The 22,900-nt window shown below is 38.1% G+C and overlaps 1 protein-coding gene across 3 annotated transcripts in view; it reads left to right on the top strand.

Moving 5' to 3' along the window:
* Positions 1–22,900, top strand: part of TTBK2 (tau tubulin kinase 2) — a 159,405-nt gene that overhangs the window by 91,507 nt on the left and 44,998 nt on the right. For all 3 annotated transcript variants that reach the window (XM_032343454.1, XM_032343455.1, XM_032343456.1), the window contains 3 exons: positions 17,416–17,481; positions 21,384–21,476; positions 22,308–22,433. In XM_032343454.1, the coding sequence (XP_032199345.1) occupies positions 17,416–17,481; positions 21,384–21,476; positions 22,308–22,433 (285 nt within the window). The remainder of the gene's footprint in view (positions 1–17,415; positions 17,482–21,383; positions 21,477–22,307; positions 22,434–22,900) is intronic.

Genomic DNA, 22,900 nt, shown 5'->3' with positions numbered 1-22,900 from the left:
GAGAGGGTAAAACAGGCTCTCTGCTGAGCAGAGAACCCAATGTGGGCCTCGATCCCAGGACCCCGAGATTATCTGAGTCAAAGGCAGAGGCTTAACCCACTGAGCACCCAGGTGCCCTCATTTTTTTTTTTTTAAACGGCAGTTATTGCAGCATGCTTGTGTACTGATGGTAGTACTCCAGGAGATATGAAAAAATGATAATGTAGACAGAGAAGGAAAAATTCTAGGAGCCACATTCTTGCATACCCAAGGAAAGGAACCTGAGCACAAATGATGAGGTTAGCTCGTTCTCTAAGAGTAAGAACACTCCTTCCATTGTAACTGAGAAAAGGCCGAGTAAATGGACACAGATATAGGTAAGCATTTAGATTCGGTAGCAAAGTTGAAGTTCTCTCATGGCTTTTATTCTCTTAGAGAAGGTAAGGCCTTTTGCTGAGAGTGCAGAATGGTGCTGGAGGTTGAAGATGGAAGAGGACAAACGAAATAGTTACCATGGAGAGGGAGAGGTGAACTAGATTCAGAAAATAGATTGCTGACCTGGGCTGAAAACTCATTTGAGTATTATGGTAATATAAGGTGAGATTGTCAGTACAGTTTGTTTTTCTCTAAACACCTTAAACTGTTCATTTAGAAGTGCACATTAGTGTGAGAGTTGGGTTTAACCTGGGTAAGGATCAGGTTAGCACTATGGAAGAGTAATGGAAGAGAGCTGAGAGAATGTTATTGTGGTTGAACATAGTTCAGACTGTGTAAGGAATGCTCTTTCCCTTTTTTTATATATCACCTTCTAGAATTCCAGTAGGATTTTCATAATTTTCTTTAAATCTCTTAAATCTCAGGTAAAATCAATTTCATACTTTTTCAGATCATGATTAAGATTGAAATCCTTTTTTCATATTGCTCCATTAATATAAAATCAAAGTTGCCTTTGTAGATTTTTTTCATATTGTACAATTTTGTTTATTTATTCCTTGTAAGAAACTTAAATTGAGTCACTTGAATTGTCTAGGTATGCCATCATGTTATCTGCAAAAATCAATATTTATATTTTGTATTTCTGTATTATGGATTCCAGAAGAGTGTAAAAAATACATATAAAAATTTAAAGGAAGACTATAAAACATCTGTGGCCTCTTTCTAGGTTAAGAAATAGCTCATTACCACTATATATTTCATTCCCTCTTCTTCCTCAAGCAGCACTGTCTAATTGAAGTTACTATAAGGATAGAAATGTCTGGGCACCTGGGAGGCTCAGTGGGTTAAGCCTCTGCCTTCGGTTCAGGTCATGATCTCAGGGTCCTGGGATCGAGTCCTGCATCAGGCTCTCTGCTCAGCAGGGAGCCTGCTTTCCCCTCTCTCTCTGCCTGCCTCTCTGCCTACTTGTGATCTCTCTCTGTGTGTCAGATAAATAAATAAAATCTAAAAAAAAAGAAAGAAATGTTCTGTACCCCTACTCATATGGTAGCCACTAGCTACATGGGCTATTGAGCACTTGAAATGTGACCAGAGCAAATGAGAGACTGTTTTAAATTTCATTTAGATTTAGGTTGCTATTATATTGGTCACTGCAGCTCTGGATATAACCTCCATTCTGAATTTTGCACGAATCAGTCTGTCTTCTGTCAACCTGACAGTACTTGTTTTGGAGCATGAAGCAGATTCAGGGAGCTATTGGAAAACAGTACAGTTATCATGTGGCTTCCATCTAGTTTCCCCCAGTGATAATATCTTACATAACCATAGTATATTGTTAAAGCTAGGAAATAGATACTGGTTTACTATTACTAACTCAAGTGCAGGCCTGAGTCAGCTTTTACTATATTTTTAGAAGTCCAGTGCGCTATCCATTGCGCAACAGAGCCAGGTAGCTTTTACTATATTTTTATATGTAATTTTTCCTGAGGGAGGGGAGTATATGTAACTTTTTCCCATGTGTAGATTCGTACACCACATTCGTACACCACAATCAGGCTACCAAACTATTTCATCACCACAAAGAAACTCCCTCAAAACATAACATAATTTTAAAAATTGATTTTAAAGATGTAAATTTTGGGGGGGCACCTGGGTGCCTCTGTCTTCAGCTTAGGTCATGATCCCAGGGTCCTGGGATTGAGCCCTGCGTCAGGCTCTCTGCTCGGCAGGGAGCCTGCTTCCTCCTCTCTCTCTGCCTGCCTCTCTGCCTACTTGTGATCTCTGCCTGTCAAATAAATAAATAAAATTTTAAAAAAATTAAAAAAGTTTAAAGATGTAAATTTATACATGTATATAAATATATATATATATGTGTATATCACATCTTCTTTATCCCTGTGGCTATATGGTGTATACATACATACATACACACACATATACATGTGTATGTGCAAGCACACACTGGAATATTATGCAGCCATCAAAAAATAAAATCTTGCCATTTGCAAGGATGTGGATATACTAGAGGGTATTATGCTAAGTGAAATAAGTCGGTCAGAAAAAGACAATTATATGATCTTACTGATATGTGTAATTTGAGAAGCAAGACAGGATCATAAGGGAGGGGAGGGAAAAATGAAACAAGAAGAAACCATAAAGGGAGAAAAACCATAAAAAACTCTTAATCTCAGAAAACAAACTGAGGGTTGCTGGAGTGGAGGGAGGTAGGAGGAATGGGGTGGCTGGGTGGTAGACATTGGGGAGGGTATGTGCTATAGTGAGTGCTGTGAATTGTGTAAGACTGATGATTCACAAAACTGTACCCCTAAAACAAATAATACATTTTATGTTAATTTAAAAAGAGTATTTTTCTCTGTTACCATTCCACAACTTCACAGCTTTTTTCTTACTTCCACTGGGGGCAACATTACATAGTTCTCTATGCATCCTGTCCCTTTCCAGAGTCCCTACCTTTGGTTAGCAATAGGCCTGGGTTCATGCTTACAGTCTCTCCCTGCTCCTGCTAGATTTAGTCTCCTGGGAGCTTATTTTGTCTCTGACATTCATCCTCTCCTTCATATTCACACAGCTCTCTGTCTTTGTAGTAGTCTTGTGGCTTCTCATTGGGATTATTAAGAGTTTCCTCCTTGGTTTCCCTAAGTCCTCCTTCCAGTCTCTTCTTTTTACCTCCAGAAGAATAAGCATCTCAAGCACTTTCTCACTCATGTCCCTTTCCTACTTAAAAATTTTTGATGACGGGACGCCTGGGTGGCTCAGTTGGTTGGACGACTGCCTTCAGCTCAGGTCATGATCCCGGAGTCCTGGGATCGAGTCCCGCATCAGGCTCCCAGCTCCATGGGGAGTCTGCTTCGCTCTCTGACCTTCTCCTCGCTCATGCTCTCTCTCACTGTTTCTCTCTCAAATAAATAAATAAAATCTTTAAAAAAAAAAATAAAAAAAAATTTTTGATGAATTCCATTTTTCTGCATGTTATAAACGAAACACCTTAATATGACATTCAAGGCCATCCTTACTTAACCTGATTCCAACCTCCTTTTCCATTATGTCCTCTCACCATTTGCTCCAGCCTTATCAAACACTTTCCCTAGCACACACACAGTACTTTCCTACCATTTTGCATTGTACACAGTGTTCTTTTTACTTAAAGTGCCTTTTCTTCTTCCTGTTGTAATTCTTTCAGTTTTCATTTTAAATATTTATTTATTTGAGAGAGCAGGAAAGAAACCGAGCATGAATGGAGTGGGAGCAGAGGGAGTGGGAGAGAGAATCTCCCACTGATCATAGAGCCCAACTTGAGGCTTAATTTTACAACCCTGAGATCACGACCTGAGTCAAAATCAAGAGCTGGATGTTCAACCGACTGAGCCACCCAGGCGCTCCTCTTTCAGTGTTTCAAGGTCCAACTTATGTTTTCTTTTTTATTTTCACTTAAATATTTAGGTATTTATTTTAGTAAAATGTGCTCTTAGGCTGTTAACCACTCTCACTTTTTTCTTTTTTATCTTTAAAGATAGTTTTTAAATATAATTCTAGAAGAGATAATATATTTATGTAGTGTGAACATAAGATTTTTTTTTTTTTTTTACATAAGTAAAAATTCATCAAAGTTAAACACTTCCTTGAAAGACACTGTTAAGCAAATGAAAAAACAAATCACAGACTGGGAGAAAAATATTTCAAAACACATGTCTGACAAAGGACTTCTATCCAGAATCTATAAACAATTTTCACAACTCAATAATAAAACAAATGAATAAACATGAGCAAAAGATTTGTATAGGCATTTCATCAAAGAAGAAACACTATAGATGGTAAATAAACACAATAGCAAATGGTGAACATCTTTAGTTATCAGAGAAATGCAAATTAAAACCACAGTGAGATATCACTACACAGCAATAATGCTAAAAACACAATTTTGAATGCTTGTGAGGCACAAAAATCAGAGGTTGCGAAAGACTGGGAGTTGGAGGGGAAGGGGTTGACTATACAGGACTTTAGGACAACTCTCGGGGAGGGAGGAGAAGGAGAAGCAAGACGACAGAAGAGTAGGACACCTAAATTTCATCTGGTCCCAAGAATTCAGCTAGATAATTATCAAACCATTCTGAAAACCTACAAACTCAACAGGAGATCAAAGAAAAGAATAGCAGCAATCCTCTGAACAAAAAAGCAACCACTTTCTGGAAGGTAGAACATGCAAAGAAGTGAATGCGAGGCGATATTCAGGAAGGTAGAGTGCAGGGGTAGGGGAGGGAGCCTTCATCAGCTGGCTCCCAGCATGTAATAGAGCAGCGGAGCCCAAAATCAGAACTTGCTCTGTGGAGGGACGTCGCTCCAGTGGCTGAGTGGGGGGTAGGAACCCTTGCTGGGACACTGTGGTCTCAGGACCCTCGGGAAAGACAAGGGGTGCCTGAGGGTGGCAGAGCACCCAAGTGTTGGAGCAGGGAAGCTGGCTGTAAAGGCGGAGTGAAGGAGTGGGCTTTGAGCTCAGGGTTGTCATAAACTCTGATCTGAGGTACAGTCTGACCACTGCTCTTCGAGCAGGGACCCTGTGAGCGGCAGATCCAGGGAGACGCCTCTTCTTCCCCTGGGAGGAGTGGCATGGCAGCGCACCACAGGAATCTACTGGGTTTGGAAACTTCAAATAGGGTCATGTGTCAGAGATAGAAACATTCGGTTACAAGCTGGTTGAGCACAGAGTGTACGGGAGACCAGGGAGACAGCAGTGATTGACTACTTTTCTCTCAGGGTACAGTGAGGAGTGGGGCCCCAAGCTTTTGGCTCCTCTGGCCCAGAGATTGGAGGGCCACTATTTTCATTCCCATCGTCCAAAGCTCTACAGAAAGCTTTCAAGGAACAAAAGCTACCAAGCACAAACCCAAGCAGATTACTTAGCCTGGCCCCTGGCAAGGGCTGTGCAAGTCCACCTCTGGCAAAGACATTTGAGAATCATTGCAACAGGCCCCTCCCCCAGAAGATCAGCAAGAACATCCAGCCAAGGCCAAATTTACTGATCAGTGAGAACTGTAAAAATCCAGTGCTAGGGAAATACAGCATATAGAATTCATGGCTTTTTCTCCATGATTCTTGAGTCTTTCAAAGTTAATTTTTAAATTTTTCTTTATTTTTTTCTTTTCCTATTTTTAAAAATTTTCTTCTTTCCTTTTGCAACCAACATCTTATCAATTCATTTTTAAGTCTTTTTTAATTTTCATTTTTACAGTCATATTCTATTCATTTTATTTAATGTTATTTTTTGTATATACATAAATTTTTCTTTCTTTAAAATTTTGGGATACAGTTTCTTCTAATAGACCAAAATATACCCTAATTCTAGTGTGTGGTTTTGTTCTAGTCTCCCACCTGATCACATTCTCTCCTTTTTTAAAAAATTAATTATTTTGGGCGCCTGGGTGGCTCAGTGGGTTAAGCCGCTGCCTTCAGCTCAGGTCATGATCTCAGAGTCCTGGGATCGAGTCCCGCATCGGGCTCTCTGCTCAGCAGGGAGCCTGCTTCCTCCTCTCTCTCTGCCTGCCTCTCTGCCTACTTGTGATCTCTCTCTGTCAAATAAATAAATAAAATCTTTAAAAAAAAAAAAAATTAATTATTTTATCAGCCAACTTCTTATCAATTCCTTTTTAAAAATATTTAAAATTCTTATCTTTACAGTCATCCTTTCAATATTTACCCTTATTTTTGTGTATATATAAAAGTTTTTCTTTCTTTAAAATTTTGGGAGGCAGTTTCTTTTAACTGACTACAATACACCCAAAATTTAATGTGTGGCTCTGTTCTGTTCACCAACTTGATCATATTCCTTTTCTTTCTCTCTTTCTTTCTTTCTTTCCCCCCAGTTTTGGGTCTCCAAATATTTTCCTGGGGTTGTTCTTACCCTTTTAGCATTTTGTTCTCTCATTCACCTATTCTTCTCTGGACGAAATGACAGAATGGAAAAACTCACCTCAAAAAAAGGAACAAGCGGCAGTACTGACTGCCAGGTACCTAATCAACACAGACATTAATAAGATGTTGGAACTAGAGTTCAGAATGATGATTATAAAGATGTGAGCTGGGCTTGAAAAAAGCATAAATACTAGAAAATCCCTCTCTGGAGAAATAAAAGAACTAAAATCTAATTCAAATCAAAAAGGGTATTAATGAAGTACAGTAAAAAGTGGAGTCTTAACTGCTAGGATAAACGAGGATAACAAAGAGAGAATTAGTGATATAGAAGACCCATTGATGGAGAATAAAGAAGATGAGGAAAAAGAGAGATAATTACTGGACCACTTGGGGAGAATTCAAGAGATAAGTGGTACCATAAGATGAAACAATATTAGAATAATTGGGATCCCAGAAGCAGAAGAAAGAGAGAAAGGATCAAAAGGTATATGGTGGAGAGCATCCCCAGTTTGGGCACAGAAACAAGCATCAAAATCCAGGAGGCACAGAGAATTCCCCCTAAAAATCAATAAAAATAGGTCAATACCCCATCATCTAATAATAAAACTTACAAGTCTCAGAGACAATGAGAAAATCCTGAAAGCAGCTCCAGACAAGAGGTCAATAACCTACAATGGTAGAAACATTAGATTGGCAGCAGACCTATTCACAGAGACCTGGCAGACCAGAAAGGACTGGCATGATATATACAGAGCACTAAATGAGAAAAATATGCAGCCAAGAGTACTATATCCAGCTAGGCTGTCATTGAAAATAGAGGGAAAGATAAAAGCTTCCAGGACAAACAAAAACTAAAAGAATTTGCAAACACCAAACCAGCCCTAAAGGAAATACCAAGAGGGGTCCTCTAAGCAAAGAGAGAGCCTAAAAGTAACATAGACCAGAAAGAACAGAGACACTATACAGTAACAGTGACCTTATAGGCAATACAATGGCACTAAATTCATACTTTCAGTAGTTACCCTGAATGTAAATGGGCTAAATACCCCAATCAAAAGACACAAAGTATCAGATTGGATAAAAAAACAAGACACATTGAGGGGCTCCTGGGTGGCTCAGTGGGTTAAAGCCTCTGCCTTTGGCTCAGGTCATGATCCCAGGGTCCTGGGATCGAGCCCCACATCGGGCTCTCTGCTTCGCAGGGAGCCTGCCTCCCCCGCCCCCCGCCCTGCCTGCCTCTTTGCTTACTTGTGATCTCTGTCTGTCAAATAAATAAATAAAATTTTTTAAAAAAAGACCCATTGATATGCTATCTGCAAGAAACTCATTTTAGACCCAAGACACCTCCAGATTTAAAGTGAGGGAGTGGAAAACCATTTACCATGCTAATGGACAGCAAAAGAAAGCTGGGTGACAATCCTTATATCAGACAAATTAAATTTTAAATCAAAGACTGTAATAAGGGATGAGGAAGGACACTATATCATACTTAAAGGGTCTATCCAACAAGAAGATCTAACAATATCTATGCTCCTAAAATGGGAGCAGCTAATTATATAAACCAAATAATAACAAAATCAAAGAAACACATTGACAATAATACAAAAATAGTAGGGGACTTTAAGATGCCCCTCATTGAAATGAACTGATCATGTAAGCAAAAGATCAACAAAGAAATAAAGGCTTTGAATGACACACTATACCAAATGGACTTCTCAGATATATTCAGAACATTCCATCCTGAAGCAACAGAATACACATTCTTCTCTAGTGCACATGGAACATTGTCCAGAATAGATCACATCCTGGGTCACAAATCAGTTCTCAACCAGTACCAAAAGATTGGGATCATTCCCTGCATATTTCCAGACCACAGTGCTTTGAAACTGGAACTCAATCACAAAAGGAAAGTTGGAAAGAAGTCAAAGGAGGCTAAACAGCAGCCTACTAAAGAATGAATGGGTCCACCAGAAAATTAAAGAAAAATTTTAAAAAATCATGGAAACAAATGAAAATGAAAACACAACTGTTCAAAATCTTTGGAATGCAACACAGGCAGTCCTAAGAGGAAAGTATATAGCAACACAGGCCTTTCTCAAGAAACAAGAAAGGTCTCAAGTACACAACCTAAGCCTACATGTAAAGGAGCTAGAGAAAGAACAGCAAAGAAAGCCTAAACCCAGCAGGAGAAGAGAAATAATAAAGATTAGAGCAGAAATCAATGAAATAGAAACCTAAAGAACAGTCAGTAGAATAGGTCAAGGAAACTAGGAGCTGCTTCTTTCTTTGAAAGAATTAATAAGGGACGCCTGGGTGGCTCAGTTGGTTAAGCAGCTGCCTTCGGCTCAGGTCATGATCCCGGCATCCCGGGATCGAGTCCCACATCAGGCTCCTTGCTCCGCAGGGAGCCTGCTTCTCCCTCTGACTCTGCCTTCCACTCTGTCTGCCTGTGCTCGCTCTCGCTCGCTCTCTCTCTGACAAATAAATAAATAAAAATCTTAAAAAAAAAAGAAAGAAAGAAAGAAAGAAAGAATTAATAAGATAAACCCCCTGGGGCACCTGGGTGGCTCAGTGGGTTAAGCCTCTGCCTTTGGTTCAGGTCATGATCTCAAGGTCCTGGGATTGGGCTCTCTGCTCAGTGGGGAGCCTGCTTCCCCCTCTCTCTCTGCCTGCCTCTCTGCCTACTTGTGATCTCTGTCTGTCAAATAAATAAATAAAATCTTTAAAAAAAAAAGAAAGAGGCGAGATCACAACCAACACCAAAGAAATATAATTATGAGAAAATATTATGAGCAACTATGTGCCAGCAAATTAGACAATCTGGAAGAAATGGAGGCATTCCTAGAGACATATAAACTACCAAAACTGAACCATGAAGAAATAGCAAACCTGAACAGACCCATAACCAGTAAGGAGATTGGAGCAGTAATCAAAAATCTCCCAACAAACAAGAGCCCAGGACCAGATGGATTCCAAGGGGAATTCTACCAAACATTTAAAGAAGAATATACCTATTCTCCTGAAACTGTTCCAGAAAATAGAAATGTAAGAAAAACTATCAAACTCATTTTATGAGGCCAGCATTCCTTTGATCCCCAAACCAGACAAAGACCCCATCAAAAAAGAGAATTACAGACCAATATCCTTGCTGAACACCAATGTGAAAATTCTCACCAAAATACTAGCCAGTAGGATCCAACAATACATTACAAGGATTATTTACCGCGACCCAGTGGGATTTATTCCAGGGCTGCAAGGTTTGTTCAACATCTGCCAATAAATCAATGTGATACAGTACATTAATAAAGAAAAGAACAAGAACCATATGATAATCTCAGTAGATGCAGAAAACGCATTTGACAAAGTGTAGCATCCTTTCTTGATTAAAACTCTTCACAGTGTAGGGATAGAGGGTACATACCTCAATATCGTAAAAGCTATCTATGAAAAACCCACAGCAAATATCATTCTCAATGGGAGAAAACTGAGAACTTTTCCCCTAAGGTCAGGAACACAGCAGGGATGTCCACGATTGCCACTGCTATTCAACATAGTACTGGAAGTCCTAGCCTTAGCAATCAGACAACAAAGAGAAAGAAAGGCATCTGAATTGGCACAGAGGAAGTCAAACTCTCACTTTTTGCAGATGATATACTTTATAAGAAAAACCCCAAAGACTCCACCCCCAAACTGCTAGAATTCATACAGGAATTCAGTAAAGTGTCAGGATATAAAATCAATGCACAGAAATCAATTAGATTTCTATACACCAACAATGAGACAGAAGGAAGAGAAATTAAGAAGTTGATCCCATTTACAATTGCACCCAAAGCCATAATATCCCTCGGAATAAATCTTACCAAAGAGGCAAAGAATCTATACTCAGAAAAGTGTAGCATACTCATGAAAGAAATTGAGGAAGACACAAAGAAATGGAAAAACGTTCCATGGTCATGGATTGGAAGAACAAATGTTATGAAAATATCTATGCTATCTATAGCAATCTACACATTTAATGCAATCGCTATAAAAATATCAACTTTTTTCAAAGAAATGGAGCAAAATCCTAAAATTTATGTGGAATCAGAAGAGGCCCTAAATAGCCAGAGGAATGTTGAAAAGGAAAACCAAAGCTGGCAGTGTCACAATTTCCAGACTTCAAGCTCTACCACAATGCTGTAATCATCAAGAAAGTATGGTACCATAGTACAAAAACAGACACATAGATCGGTGGAACAGAATAGAGAGCCCAGAAGTAGAAGCCCTGAACTCTATGCTCAACTAATCTTTGACAAAGCAGGAAAGAACATCCAATCAAAAAAAGATAATCTTGGGGTGCCTGGGTGGCTCAGTGGGTTAAAGCCTCTGCCTTCAGCTCAGGTCATGGTCACAGGGTCCTGGGATCGAGCCCCACGTCCGGCCCTCTGCTCGGCAGGGAGCCTGCTTCCTTCTCTCTCTCTCTGCCTCCTCTCTGCCTGCTTGTGATCTCTGTCTGTCAAATAAATAAATAAAATCTTTAAAAAAAAAAAGATAATCTTTTCAACAAATGGTGTTGGGGAAAATGGACAGCCACATGCAGAATATTGAAACTGGACCATTTCCTTATACCACACACAAAATAGACTCAAAATGGATGAAAGACCTCAATGTGAGACAGGAATCCATCAAAATCCTTGAGGAGAATACAGGTAGCAACATTTTCGACCTCAGCTGCAACCACTTCTTCCTAGACACATCAACAAAGGCAAGGGAAACAAGGGCAAAAATGAACTCTTGGGACTTCATCAAGATAAAAAAACTTTTGCACAGCAAAAGAAGCAGTCGACAAAACTGAAGACAACCGAGAGAATGGGAGAAGATATTTGCAAATGACATATCAGATAAAGGGCTAGTATACAAAATCAATAAAGAAATTATCAAACTCAACACCCAAAGAAAAAATAATCCAGTCAAGAATTGGGCAGAAGACATGAACAGACATTTCTGCAAAGAAGACATCCAAATGGCCAACAGACGTATGAAAAAGTGCTCACAATCACTTGGCATCAGGGAAGTGACTCTTAATCTCACAAGACAAACTGAGGGTTGCTGGGGGGAGGGGAGTTGACAGAAGGGGGGTGGGGCTATGGACATTGGGGAGGGTATGTTCTTTGGTGAGTGCTGTGAAATGTGTAACCTGGCGATTCACAGACCTGTACCCCTGGGGATAAAAATATATGTTTATTAAAAAAAAAAACTCAATGATACAGCACCTCACATCAGTCAGTATGGGTAAAATTAATAAGTCAGGAAACAACAGATGTCAGCAAGAATGCGGAGAAAGGGGAACCCTCCTCCGCTGTTGGTGGGAATGTAAGCTGGTGCAGCCACTATGGAAAACATTATGGAGGTTCTTCAAAAAGAAGCTACCCTATGACCCAGGAATTGCACTTCTGGGTATTACCCCAAAGATACAAATGTAGTGATCCAAAGGGGCATGTGCACCTGAATGTTTATAGCAGCAATATCCACAATAGCCAAACTTTGGAAAGAACCTAGATGTCCATTGACAGATGAATGGATAAAGAAGATATCACACACACACACACACACACACACACACACAGGAATATTACGCAGCCATCAAAAACGAAATCTTGCCATTTGTAATGACGTGGATGGAACTAGAGGGTATTAGCTAAGTGAAATAAGTCAGAGAAAGACAATTATCATTTGATCTCACTGATAAGAGGAATTTGAGAAACAAGACAGAGGATCATAGGGGAAGGGAGGGAAAAATGAAACAAGATCAAACCAGAGAGGGTGACAAACTATAGAGACTCTTAACCTCAGAAAACAAATTAAGGGTTGCTACAGTGGAGGGGATGGGGATGGGGTAGTTGGGTGATGGATATTGGGGAGGGTATGTGCTATGGTGAGTTCTGTGAATTGTGCAACACTGATGAATCGCAGGTTTGTACCCCTGAAACAAATAATATATTATATGTAATTTTAAAAAAAGAGAACTCTTGGGGTGATAGGAATACACTGTACCTTGAAAATTGACTTGAAAAAAACTAAATGGTAAGAAGCAATGAAACAAATCTCTCTTTCATCCCTGCTATCCCAAATGCATTCATTTTCTATACTACTCTTATGCCTTCTTCAAACCTTTAGGTTACTATATTTTTATTTTTTCTTTAATGTATTCTTCCAGAATTTCTTTTTGAATATGCAATATAGATGAATGTATATTCTCATTTTTCTCTTTTTGATTTAAAAGGTGCATGATGTACATTCTGCACTTGTCTTTTTTTCCACAGTGTATGTACAAGATCTTTCCATGTCAGGATATAGAGCGTCTTCATTCTTTTGTAAAGCTGCAAAGTGTATTCTGTTTTAAGGATGTATTGTAATTTATTTCATCAGTCTGTGAACGTATTTGTGAACATATGGGTTACTTTCAGTCTTTTGCTAACACAAACATTAATGTAGTGAGTGAATGTGTTATGTCCGTTATTTTTGCATATATGCAAGTATATATGTAATATAAATTTCCAGAAGTGACATGACTTTTTCAAAAAGAATGAGTGCCTTTGAAATTTTGATAGATATTGCCCAATTGCCATTAGTTAGGGAGGTTTCAAGAGATCACTTAGTTTTTTTCTTTTTCAAATTTTTATTTAAATTCTAGTTGGTTAACAGTACAGTGCAGTATTGGTTTTAAGAGTAGAATTCCATGGTTCATCACTTACATACAACACCCAGTGCTCATCATAACAAGTGCCTTCCTTAATGCCCACCACCCATCTAGCTAATCCCCTACCCACCTCCTTCCATCAACCCGTGGTTTATTATATCTTTAAGAGTTTCTTATGGTTGGGGTGCCTGGGTGGCTCAATCAGTTGAGTGTCCAGCTCTTGGTTTTGGCTCAGGTCATAGTCTTGGGGTCATGGGATCAAGCTCAACTTGAGATTCTCTGCCTCATACACTTCTCAGCCTTTGGGCTAAGATCAAGTGGAGATTCTCTGCCTCTCTTTCTCCTTTTCCACTTCTCATGCACACTCTATTTCTCTCAAATAACTAAATATAATCTTTTAAAAAAGTCTCTTATGGTTTGTTTCCCTATCTCTCTTTTTCCCCCATCCAATATGTTGGTCTGTTGTGTTTCTTAAATTCCACATATGAGTGAAGTCATGGTATTTGTCTTCCTTTGAGTGACTTATTTCACTTAGCATAATACACTCTACCTCCATCCAAGTTGTTCCAGATGGCAAGATTTCATTCTCTTTGATGGCTAAGTGTAATATTCCACTGTGTATATACACCACATCATCTTTATCCATTCATTAGTCAGTGGACATCTGGGCTGTTTCCATAGTTTGGCTATTGTTGATAGTGTTGCTATAAAAATTGGAGTGCATGTAACCCTTTGAATCTGTGTTTTTGTATCCTTTGTGTAAATACCTAGTAGGGCAATTGCTGGGTCATTGGGTAACTCTTTTTAACTATTTGAAAAACCTCCAAGTGAGATTTATTTTTGGGCTCTAGGGGTGGTTCAGTATTCACAAATCAATCAACATGATACACCACATTAGTAATAGAAAGAATAAGGGGGTGCCTGGATGGCTCAGTTGGTTAAGTGTCTGACTTCCGATTTTGTCTCAGGTCATGATCTCAGGGTCCTGGGATTGAGCCCTGCATTGGGCTCTGTGCTCGGTGGGGAGTCTGCTTGTCCTTCTCCCTCTGCCCCTCCCCCTGCTTGTGCTCTCTCTCTCAAATAAATAGTATCTTTAAAAAAATAATAGGAGGGCGCCTGGGTGGCTCAGTGGGTTAAGCCACTGCCTTCGGCTCAGGTCATGATCTCAGGGTCCTGGGATCGAGTCCCGCATCGGGTTCTCTGCTCCGCGGGGAGCCTGCTTCCTCCTCTCTCTCTCTCTGCCTGCCTCTCTGCCTACTTGTGATCTCTCTGTGTCAAATGAATAAATAAAATCTTTAAAAAACAAAACAAAACAAAAAAATAATAGGATATGGGCGTCTGGGTGGCTCAGTGGGTTAAGCCGCTGCCTTCGGCTCAGGTCATGATCTCAGGGTCCTGGGATTGAGCCCGCATTGGGCTCTCTGCTCAGCAGGGAGCTTGCTTCCTCCTCTCTCTCTCTCTGCCTTCCTCTCTGCCTACTTGTGATCTCTCTCTGTCAAATAAATAAATAAAATCTTAAAAAAAAAATAGGATAACAACCATGTGGTCCTCTCAATAGATGCAGAAAAAGCATTTGACAATCCACAGTATCTATTCTTGATTAAAAAACCCTCAACAAAGTCATAGCGAAGGGACATACCTCAACATCATGAAGGTCATGTATGAAAGACCCACAGCTAATATTATCCTCAGGGGGAAGAACTGAGAGCTTTTCCTGGACAGTCAAGAGATCATCTATTTTAAGGCCCCATTAAATGTTGCTTATTCTTAAGATTATTTCTTCTTCAGCAGGACTTTTCCTTCTCCCCTCTCACCAAATGGAACTAATGCTTTCCATTTCTAGGCTTTCATAGCTTATTGTACTTTGCTAATGATCTTAATTATAATCTGCTTTAAATTAGAAGTAGTTCTATATATGGCTGTTTTTCCCAGGTGGGTTGATGCTGAATTTTCTTGACCTGGCATTATTTCTTTGATGAATCACATCAAGATCTTTCTAAACAGCTGATCTCTTTTTCTCTCTGGCCCAACCTTTCCATGACAGAAGCAAAGTCAGGGGTATTCTTAACTGGAAAGAGTCTCCTGGGTTTGTCTTGGCTAGAATCTATCAGGGGGACATCTAGGTGTCCAATTAACTGTGGACTGGATTGCATAGTGTGGTAATAGCTCTGGAGATTTTTATCCTGATAGTTACTGGAGTGAAAATAACTGGGAAAAAGTACATGCTATGAAAACATTTTTGTTAGTGAATGTTCTTGTCAGGTAATGAATAAAAGTAAAACCAGTGAAATGTTATCTACTGAATAGAGTTGACAGTAGGCTTTTGTGTATAATCTTATACATCTTTGTTTGAAAAAGAAATCTCTGATCTCAAAGTTCCATCAGATTGAGAATATTAGCTATTCCTGTTAGTTGTGATATTGTAGGAAAATATTGAGATCTACTGACTATGATTGTCAATGAGTGTCAGGTGAGAAAAGGGATTTAAATATATCACAGGAACTTTTGATTAATGAGCATTATCATTAAATACAAAGAATATTTTTTTGAAGATTTTATTTATTTATTTGGCAGAGAGAGATCACAAGTAAGCAGAGCAGTAGGCAGAGGGTGGGGGGAGGGGAGCAGGTTCCCCGCCTAGCAGAGAGCCGGATGGCGGGGCTCCATCCCACAATCCTGGCATCATGACCTGAACTGAAGGCAGAGCCTTAACCCTCTGAGCCACTCAGGTGCCCCAAGAATATTTTTTAAATTGTTAAATCTTAAGACAAAAACAAAAAGGAGTAATTAAAATGGAAAGAGAAGGGCACTTGGTTGGCTCAGTCAGTAGAGTATGTGACTCTTGATTTTGGGGTCGTGGGGTCAAGCCCCATGGAGCTTATTTCAAAATGAAATGGAATGAAAATTTTTAAAAAGAGAAGACAGAATTTCATGAAACAAGAAATAAATGGAAAACTAATTTGAAAAGATAACACATATATTACAAAAATATATGTGGAAGAACACATAGAAAAGGAAGAACACATAGAATGTCTATCTTACAACATGTGACCAGAATGATTCTGGTAGGTAAAGATTTTTAAAAGAACATTTATTATACTCTTTTTCTGATTATAACAGTAACACATCTTAATTGAAGATAATTAACAGTTACTGGGGGAAAAACCTCTACTAATGAAAGTTATTGGCTGTGGTCATTTTCAGGTTTGTCAAGTTTTCATATTGAATCTTTAGGATACTGACTTGATCCTTGTGAAGCAGTAGAGTGGAAACAGTGTATGATTTTAAGTCAGAAGACCTTGGTTGATGCTTGTTTTATCACCTACTGATTCTGTGTGTTCAGATAAATTTAGTTACTTCTCAGAGCCTGTTTCTGTGTCTGTGAAATGAGCAAACCAAGACCTTGTCATCACAGAGTCTATATTTCAATGAAATAAAATAGGCAGTGAACAAATAAGTAAAAGTCTAAATAAAATTAATTTTAGGTAAGGAAAGGTATTATGAGAAAAAAAAATAAAGCAGAGTAAAAAAGAATGGAGTGGCATTGAAGGGGGTGGGTAGTATTTTAGATTAGGTCGATTAAGGAGTACTTCTCTGAGGAGGTGACATTTGAGCAGAGGGCTTGGTGTTGGGTAGAAGAGTCAGCCATTGAAGGTAAAGTGTTGGCTTTTCACTGGAGAGAATAGCAGAATAAGCTAGGTACACAGTTGGTTGTAGGAGAAACTGTAAGTAAATCTGTTTGGGAATGAGGCCAGTGCCAAATCATGGAACTCTTGTAGGCCAAATAAGAAAAGTTTAGACTTTATTCTAAGTTGAGCTCTCCAAGAATTGGGATCATGTATTATTCATGTTTGGATTATTTTAGTACCTGGCATGTAATAGTTACCCAGTAACTTGATTTATGAATATATGAATTGCACATATAGGGAAGGATATAAGTTGCCATCGTCTTCAAGTTGAGTTTGAGTGAAATAGCCAAGACATAGGTTGGCATCTTTACTTGCAGACTCCTTATGGTCTTACTGTGCTTAAATGTAATCAGAGCCTGAATATTAGTGTATATACTACAATGCTTGGCATGATTCTGGATATATGAAAGTATTTAGTGTTTTCTAAATTTGTTGTACAGAATTGTCATAAATGCTGCTTTACTTTAAAATGCAGGTACAAAAAAATGGGACTCCCTGATAATTAAAATGCTAGTAGTTTTTTAACATGATTTAGAGATAACTCTCTAATTTTCTGTAATTTTGCAATAAAAAAATTAGAAATTTAAGTAGTATTTTATTGTGACAGTAATGCATGTTTCTCCCTTCTACTTAATGGGTTTGGGTGTGCTGAGTCTTTTGCTATTTGAAGCTCATTTTATTACTCTTTTCTTGGTGGTGTTGTAGCCTCGAGCTGTGGCAGGCTTTCGAGGGACAGTTCGTTATGCATCAATCAACGCTCATCGAAACAGGGTAGGTATCTGAACTAATCATATCTATATAAGCATGCTGATTACTTGAATGAGATTGACTTTTTTACATCAGATACACAAGTATGGAAGGTGCTTGGGAGCAGAGAGTTAGGTGTTAGTAATACTAATGTACCATAGTATGTATAGTAGATGATAGATGTGTACAGCTACATAAAAAATAAAGTGTATTTGCCAGAGAAGATAATAGCTAAGAATGTGTGTATGTGTGTGTAGGGAACCTTGTGTCCTTAATTAGGTATAAGTATTAACAAATCTGATACAGAATTTTGAAGAAGTAAAACATCTGCATTCTAATCTTAAGAAGAAGTTATTAGGGAATATCATACTTCCAATACCTTGAAATATAGGGGTCATCATTTTATCTGTAGTATGCATCTAATCTGTGGTATCCCCTCTCCATTAAACCTTTTCTTTTCATGAAGATCTCAAGTACAAACTACTTTCAAATTTTTCTGGGAAATGATACTTCTTGGGTAAACATTTTAAAGTCTCTCTCTCTCTCTCTCTTTTTTTTTTACTTTGCTCCTTTTGTTCTCTGATTTTTTTCCCCCATTCTGAACCTTAATTATGAGTAGGAAAGTTGGGTATTTTGTGGATTCTTAATCCTTGAACTTCCCTGGTTGGAGGTGAGAAGTTTAACATGTCATTCCCTTATAAAATAAAGAGAAATCTTTTCTTCATCTTACCTTACTCTTGTTCTGTGAAGCCAAAATAATGAAATTTAATGAAAATTTGACTAATGCTAACTATAGTAGGAAGAGTACACTGTGGTCTTATATTATGCTCCAGTTAATTTTGTTTCTAATAATGTGATTATAAATTGAAAATAGGAAAAGTATTTTTATCAGTGAATAATGTAGCACTCTGTCAAGCATTTCAGCTCATTTGGTTTGATTCAGTGTTGTATTAATTTGTGGCATCAATTAGGGTACGTGCCTGGCTGGTTTAGTCAGAAGAGCATGTGACTTGATCTCAGGGTTGTGAGTTTGGGCCCCATGTTGGGTGTAGAGATTACCAAAAAACAAATAAACTTAGAAAAAGATAAGGCATCTAGTCAGTTATTTTGTCTTGAAAAGAAAGTACTCTTATTTTCCAGATACATTCTTAAAAACCTTTAGACTTACTAAGCTTTTTAGTTAATTCTGTTTAAAATTTTGGTCCACATTGGAATGTTTGAAATAGGACATTTTTTCTGAGATAAGCATAAACATTTCCAGAGATCATAATAGCTATATAAGCATTTCCAGAATATCTAGTAGAAAGATAATATATTTTTACCTTTAGAAATCTCCACAAATTTAAAAAAAGTAAAAATATACTCCATTTCATTTTTTTTGGATACTTTAATCTTCAACTTTTAACATGAATGATTCCCAGACAGTATAGGACTTTTCAAACTACTTGAACTCTGTTCACTACATTGTTGTCCTACATTTCAGTCCTTTATTAATATTTGTTTTGTCTCAGTAATTTGAAGAAATTCTGTCTTCTGGTTCTGTGGTTGCTATTCAGAAGATCTTTGTTCATTGTTATTTTGCATTTAATTTATCCTTGTTCTTCAACATTTTAGGTATCTGCTTTTTGTCTTTGCTGTTCTACAGATAAGTTAGAATGTGCCTACACATGGATTTCTTTATAATTATTCAGTTTGGGATTTGTTGTGCATCCTAAATCTGAACATTCACATCTTTCATAGATTCTGGAAGATTCTCAGACATTTCTTCTTTAAATATTGCCTTTCCCCCCTTTTTTTTTAATACCTCTTTTTTCATATCTCAAATTGATGTATTAAGTTAGATCTTCTTGTTCTGTCTTCCATGCCTCTGAAATTCATTCTCAGATTTTCTCTTGTGTCTCTGTGTTGTGTTCTAGATAATTTCTTCGGATCTGTCTTCCTGTTCATTAATTAATAATTAATTAATTTTTTTTTGCTGTTTTTGATCAGCTTTCTAACCTAGCCATTGAATTTTTAATTTCTCGATGTTCTTTTTGGTCCTTTTTGAAATCAAACTGGTCTTTTTATTTTTTTAGATAGGGTATGGATCCTATCTTATGACTTTGATTCCATTTTTTGCTTAAGCATTTTTTTTAAAAGACTTTATTTATTTGACACAGAGAGACACAGTGAGGGAGAGAGAGGGAACACAAGCAGGGGGAGTGGGAGAGGGAGAAGCAGGCTCCCCACAGAGCAGGTAGCCTGATGTGGGGCTCAATCCCAGAACCCTGAGATCATGACTTGAGCCAAAGGCAGATGCTTAGTGACTGAGCCACCTAGGCGCCTGTTGCTTAAGCATTTTAAACATTTTAATTTTGTATTCTTTATCCTATAATTCCATATCTGCAATTCTTGGATATCTAATTCTGCTCTATAATTTCTCTTGCCATTAGCTTTTGATAGCTTGCTTCTTAATGTATTTTATACTTCTGAATAAGCAGCTTATATTTGTTGGGTCTTAGTCTATAGGACTTCTTTGAGGCCTGAATTTAAAGGTGCTTTTATCTTGAGAGGATTTTCATTTACATCTGTCATTACTACAGGACAGATTCACCCATAAAAAAATTTCTGGATTTTGTTTCCCAAACCACACAAGTGGTATAAATTTAAACCCCAAATCTGAGTGAAGGACAGGTCTGTCACCGCAAATTTTCAGGGCAATGTTTTTTTTTTTGGAGGGGACAATGTTTTTAATTACTTACTTTATCCTTTTGATAGTGGTTAAATTTTACAGAAAAAACAATTACTGTAGTATAATGTATATACCAGATATAATGTATATACCAGATATATACCAGTAGAGAGAGCCCTGAGAGGGTCCAAACTGTTTGGTGAGGGCCTAAGAGAAGGTGTCTCAGTTACAACTCCTATCTTGTGTAGGCTCAGTGCTTTTACAGCTGTCCCTTTCCTCACTGTTAAAACCCTGGTTGACAAAACCTGTAACAGAGTCCCCTAAAACCAAAGCTTCCCCATCAGCTTGCTTCTCTTGTTTCCAGCTTTCTCTTTAATTTTGGCTCCTCGAATTTGCTTTCTTTATTTATTATTGTGATAAAAAACATTATCACATTAAATTTACCATGTTATCCATATTCATTCATTCTCTTTCTTTCTTTCTTTTAGTATAGTTGTCACACAGTGTAACAATAGTTTTTGGTGTACAACACAGTGATACAACAACTCTGTATATTATGCTTTGCTCACCAGTGTAGCTGCCATCCACATTAACCATTTTTAAGCTCACAGTTCAGCAGTGTTAAGTATATTCATATTAGTGAGCAACAGAGTTCTAGAGCTTTTTTCATTTTTTTTTTAAACGATTTCATTTATTTATTTGACAGCCAGAGATCACAAGTAGACAGAGAGGGAGGCAGAGAGAGAGGAAGAGAAGCAGGCTTCCACTGAGCGGAGAGCCCAATGTGGGGCTCGATCCCAGGGCCCTGGGATCATGACCTGAGCCGAAGGCAGAGGCCCAGTCGAAGGCATGACCCACTGAGTCACCCAGGCGCCCCTGGGACTTTTTTCATTTTGCAGCAGTGAAACTCCATACCTGTTAAATGCTAATTCGCCCTTCCCCTTTCCCTCAGCTCTTGGCAACCACTTTCCCTTCTTAATGAACCCATTTATTAATTAACGAGCTGTTAATTACATTTCCAGCATTTCTGGGTTTTGGGTTGTTCTTTGTAGCAAAAAGTATTTTGTTCTATCTATTCTGATATGTACATTGTTATAGATAGCTATGTAGATATATTTACTAGAAGATTTTATGGGAAATACATTACAATTTTTAAGCCTAATAAGACGAAACACAATGGTTAGTCCTTAGACAATGTAATATACTCAAAAGGAGTAGTTACATAACGTGACTGAATTCTCTTTGGCTTATAAAGGAAATGGGAAGACATGATGACCTTTGGTCCTTATTCTACATGTTGGTGGAGTTTGTGGTTGGTCAGCTGCCTTGGAGAAAAATAAAGGACAAGGTAATTTTGGAAATGGAAGTGGAAATAACAGTTTTGGTAAGGGAAGGAATAAAATTTTCTCCCGGGTAGACATAATGGATGAGAATATACTTACATAAAATAGCTAAAATTAAGCTGATATTAAAGATCTAATTAATGTTATGATTTTTTTCTACATACATGAAGAATACTCATTTAAGGATCTGTTAAATCATTGCTTTTTATTTTTTTTTAAGATTTTATTTATTTATTTGACAGACAGAGATCACAAGTAGGCAGAAAGGCAGGCAGAGAGAGAGGGGGGAAGCAGGCTTCCTGCTGAGCAGAGAGCCTGATGGGGGGCTCGATCCAAGGAACCTGAGATCATGACCTGAGCCGAAGGCAGCGGCTTAACCCACTGAGCCAACCAGGTGCCCCTAAATCATTGCTTTTGATCGGATTTCTAGCTTTCCCTCAGAGCTTTTCTTTTCCCTAGTTCTCCTTTTTTCTTTTTATAAGTCATGTAAGCTTTTAAATTTTAATTGTTACATTATTTTGTTTAATTTGGAAACTGTAAACATGTGTTGATTAAAAAAGTATATACTAGATTGAAGATCGACTCTTTATTTTGGCAGACTGTCCATTCACTGATGCAGAACTCTTGTGTTACCCTTTTGGTTATTCATTACAGTCTTCCCTCCCCCCATAAAGCAATGTACATTAAGCTATTAGTCGGAGCTCAGATCTTGCTTTATACTTAATTACTCACTATCTCATTCTCTAGTACATACCCTTGAGACTGTTACTGAGAGGCTGTTAATGTGTAGCTGCCAAGAGAAATTGACTTTGGTTCCTCTTCTCTTTACTTCCCAGGAGCAAGTAGGTTCTATTAAGGAGAGGTATGACCACAGGCTTATGTTGAAACATCTCCCTCCAGAATTCAGCATCTTTTTGGATCACATCTCCTCTTTGGATTATTTTACAAAACCAGACTACCAGGTAATCATCTTTGTGAGTTCTGTGGGTTAATTCTTCTCTCATTTAGTCTTTATCTTCACTTATTTTATATTGTAAATCAGTATGGAAGGTCCCTACAATGATATTTTAATACATCCTGAGAAATGTGGTAAAATTGACTGATGAGGACAATGTTTGTGTGTGTCTGTGTGTGTGTATCTGTGTGTGTGTGTGTGTGTGTGTGTGTGTGTGTGTGTTTCCTCCATTCTGGGTGGGCATACTTCATTAGAGTTTTAGGTTTCTTTATTATTGAACAGATTTTACTGTTCCTGCTGTGATTCATTTGGTGTATAGAACTGCTGATGGTCCAAATTATGTAAATCCTATAGCTAATTTGTTGATCAGAAGGAAATATCCAGCTGGGTAATGTATCTGTTAAGGGCTTAAGGGCTGTAATATCATATGTTAATATGCTATGGAACAAAGTCAGTGAAGATTATTGGCTCCAT

The sequence above is a fragment of the Mustela erminea genome, chromosome 5, assembly GCF_009829155.1.
Source record: "Mustela erminea isolate mMusErm1 chromosome 5, mMusErm1.Pri, whole genome shotgun sequence".
Classification (NCBI taxonomy): Eukaryota; Metazoa; Chordata; class Mammalia; order Carnivora; family Mustelidae; genus Mustela; species Mustela erminea.
This window is presented reverse-complemented; position numbering and strand designations above follow the sequence as displayed.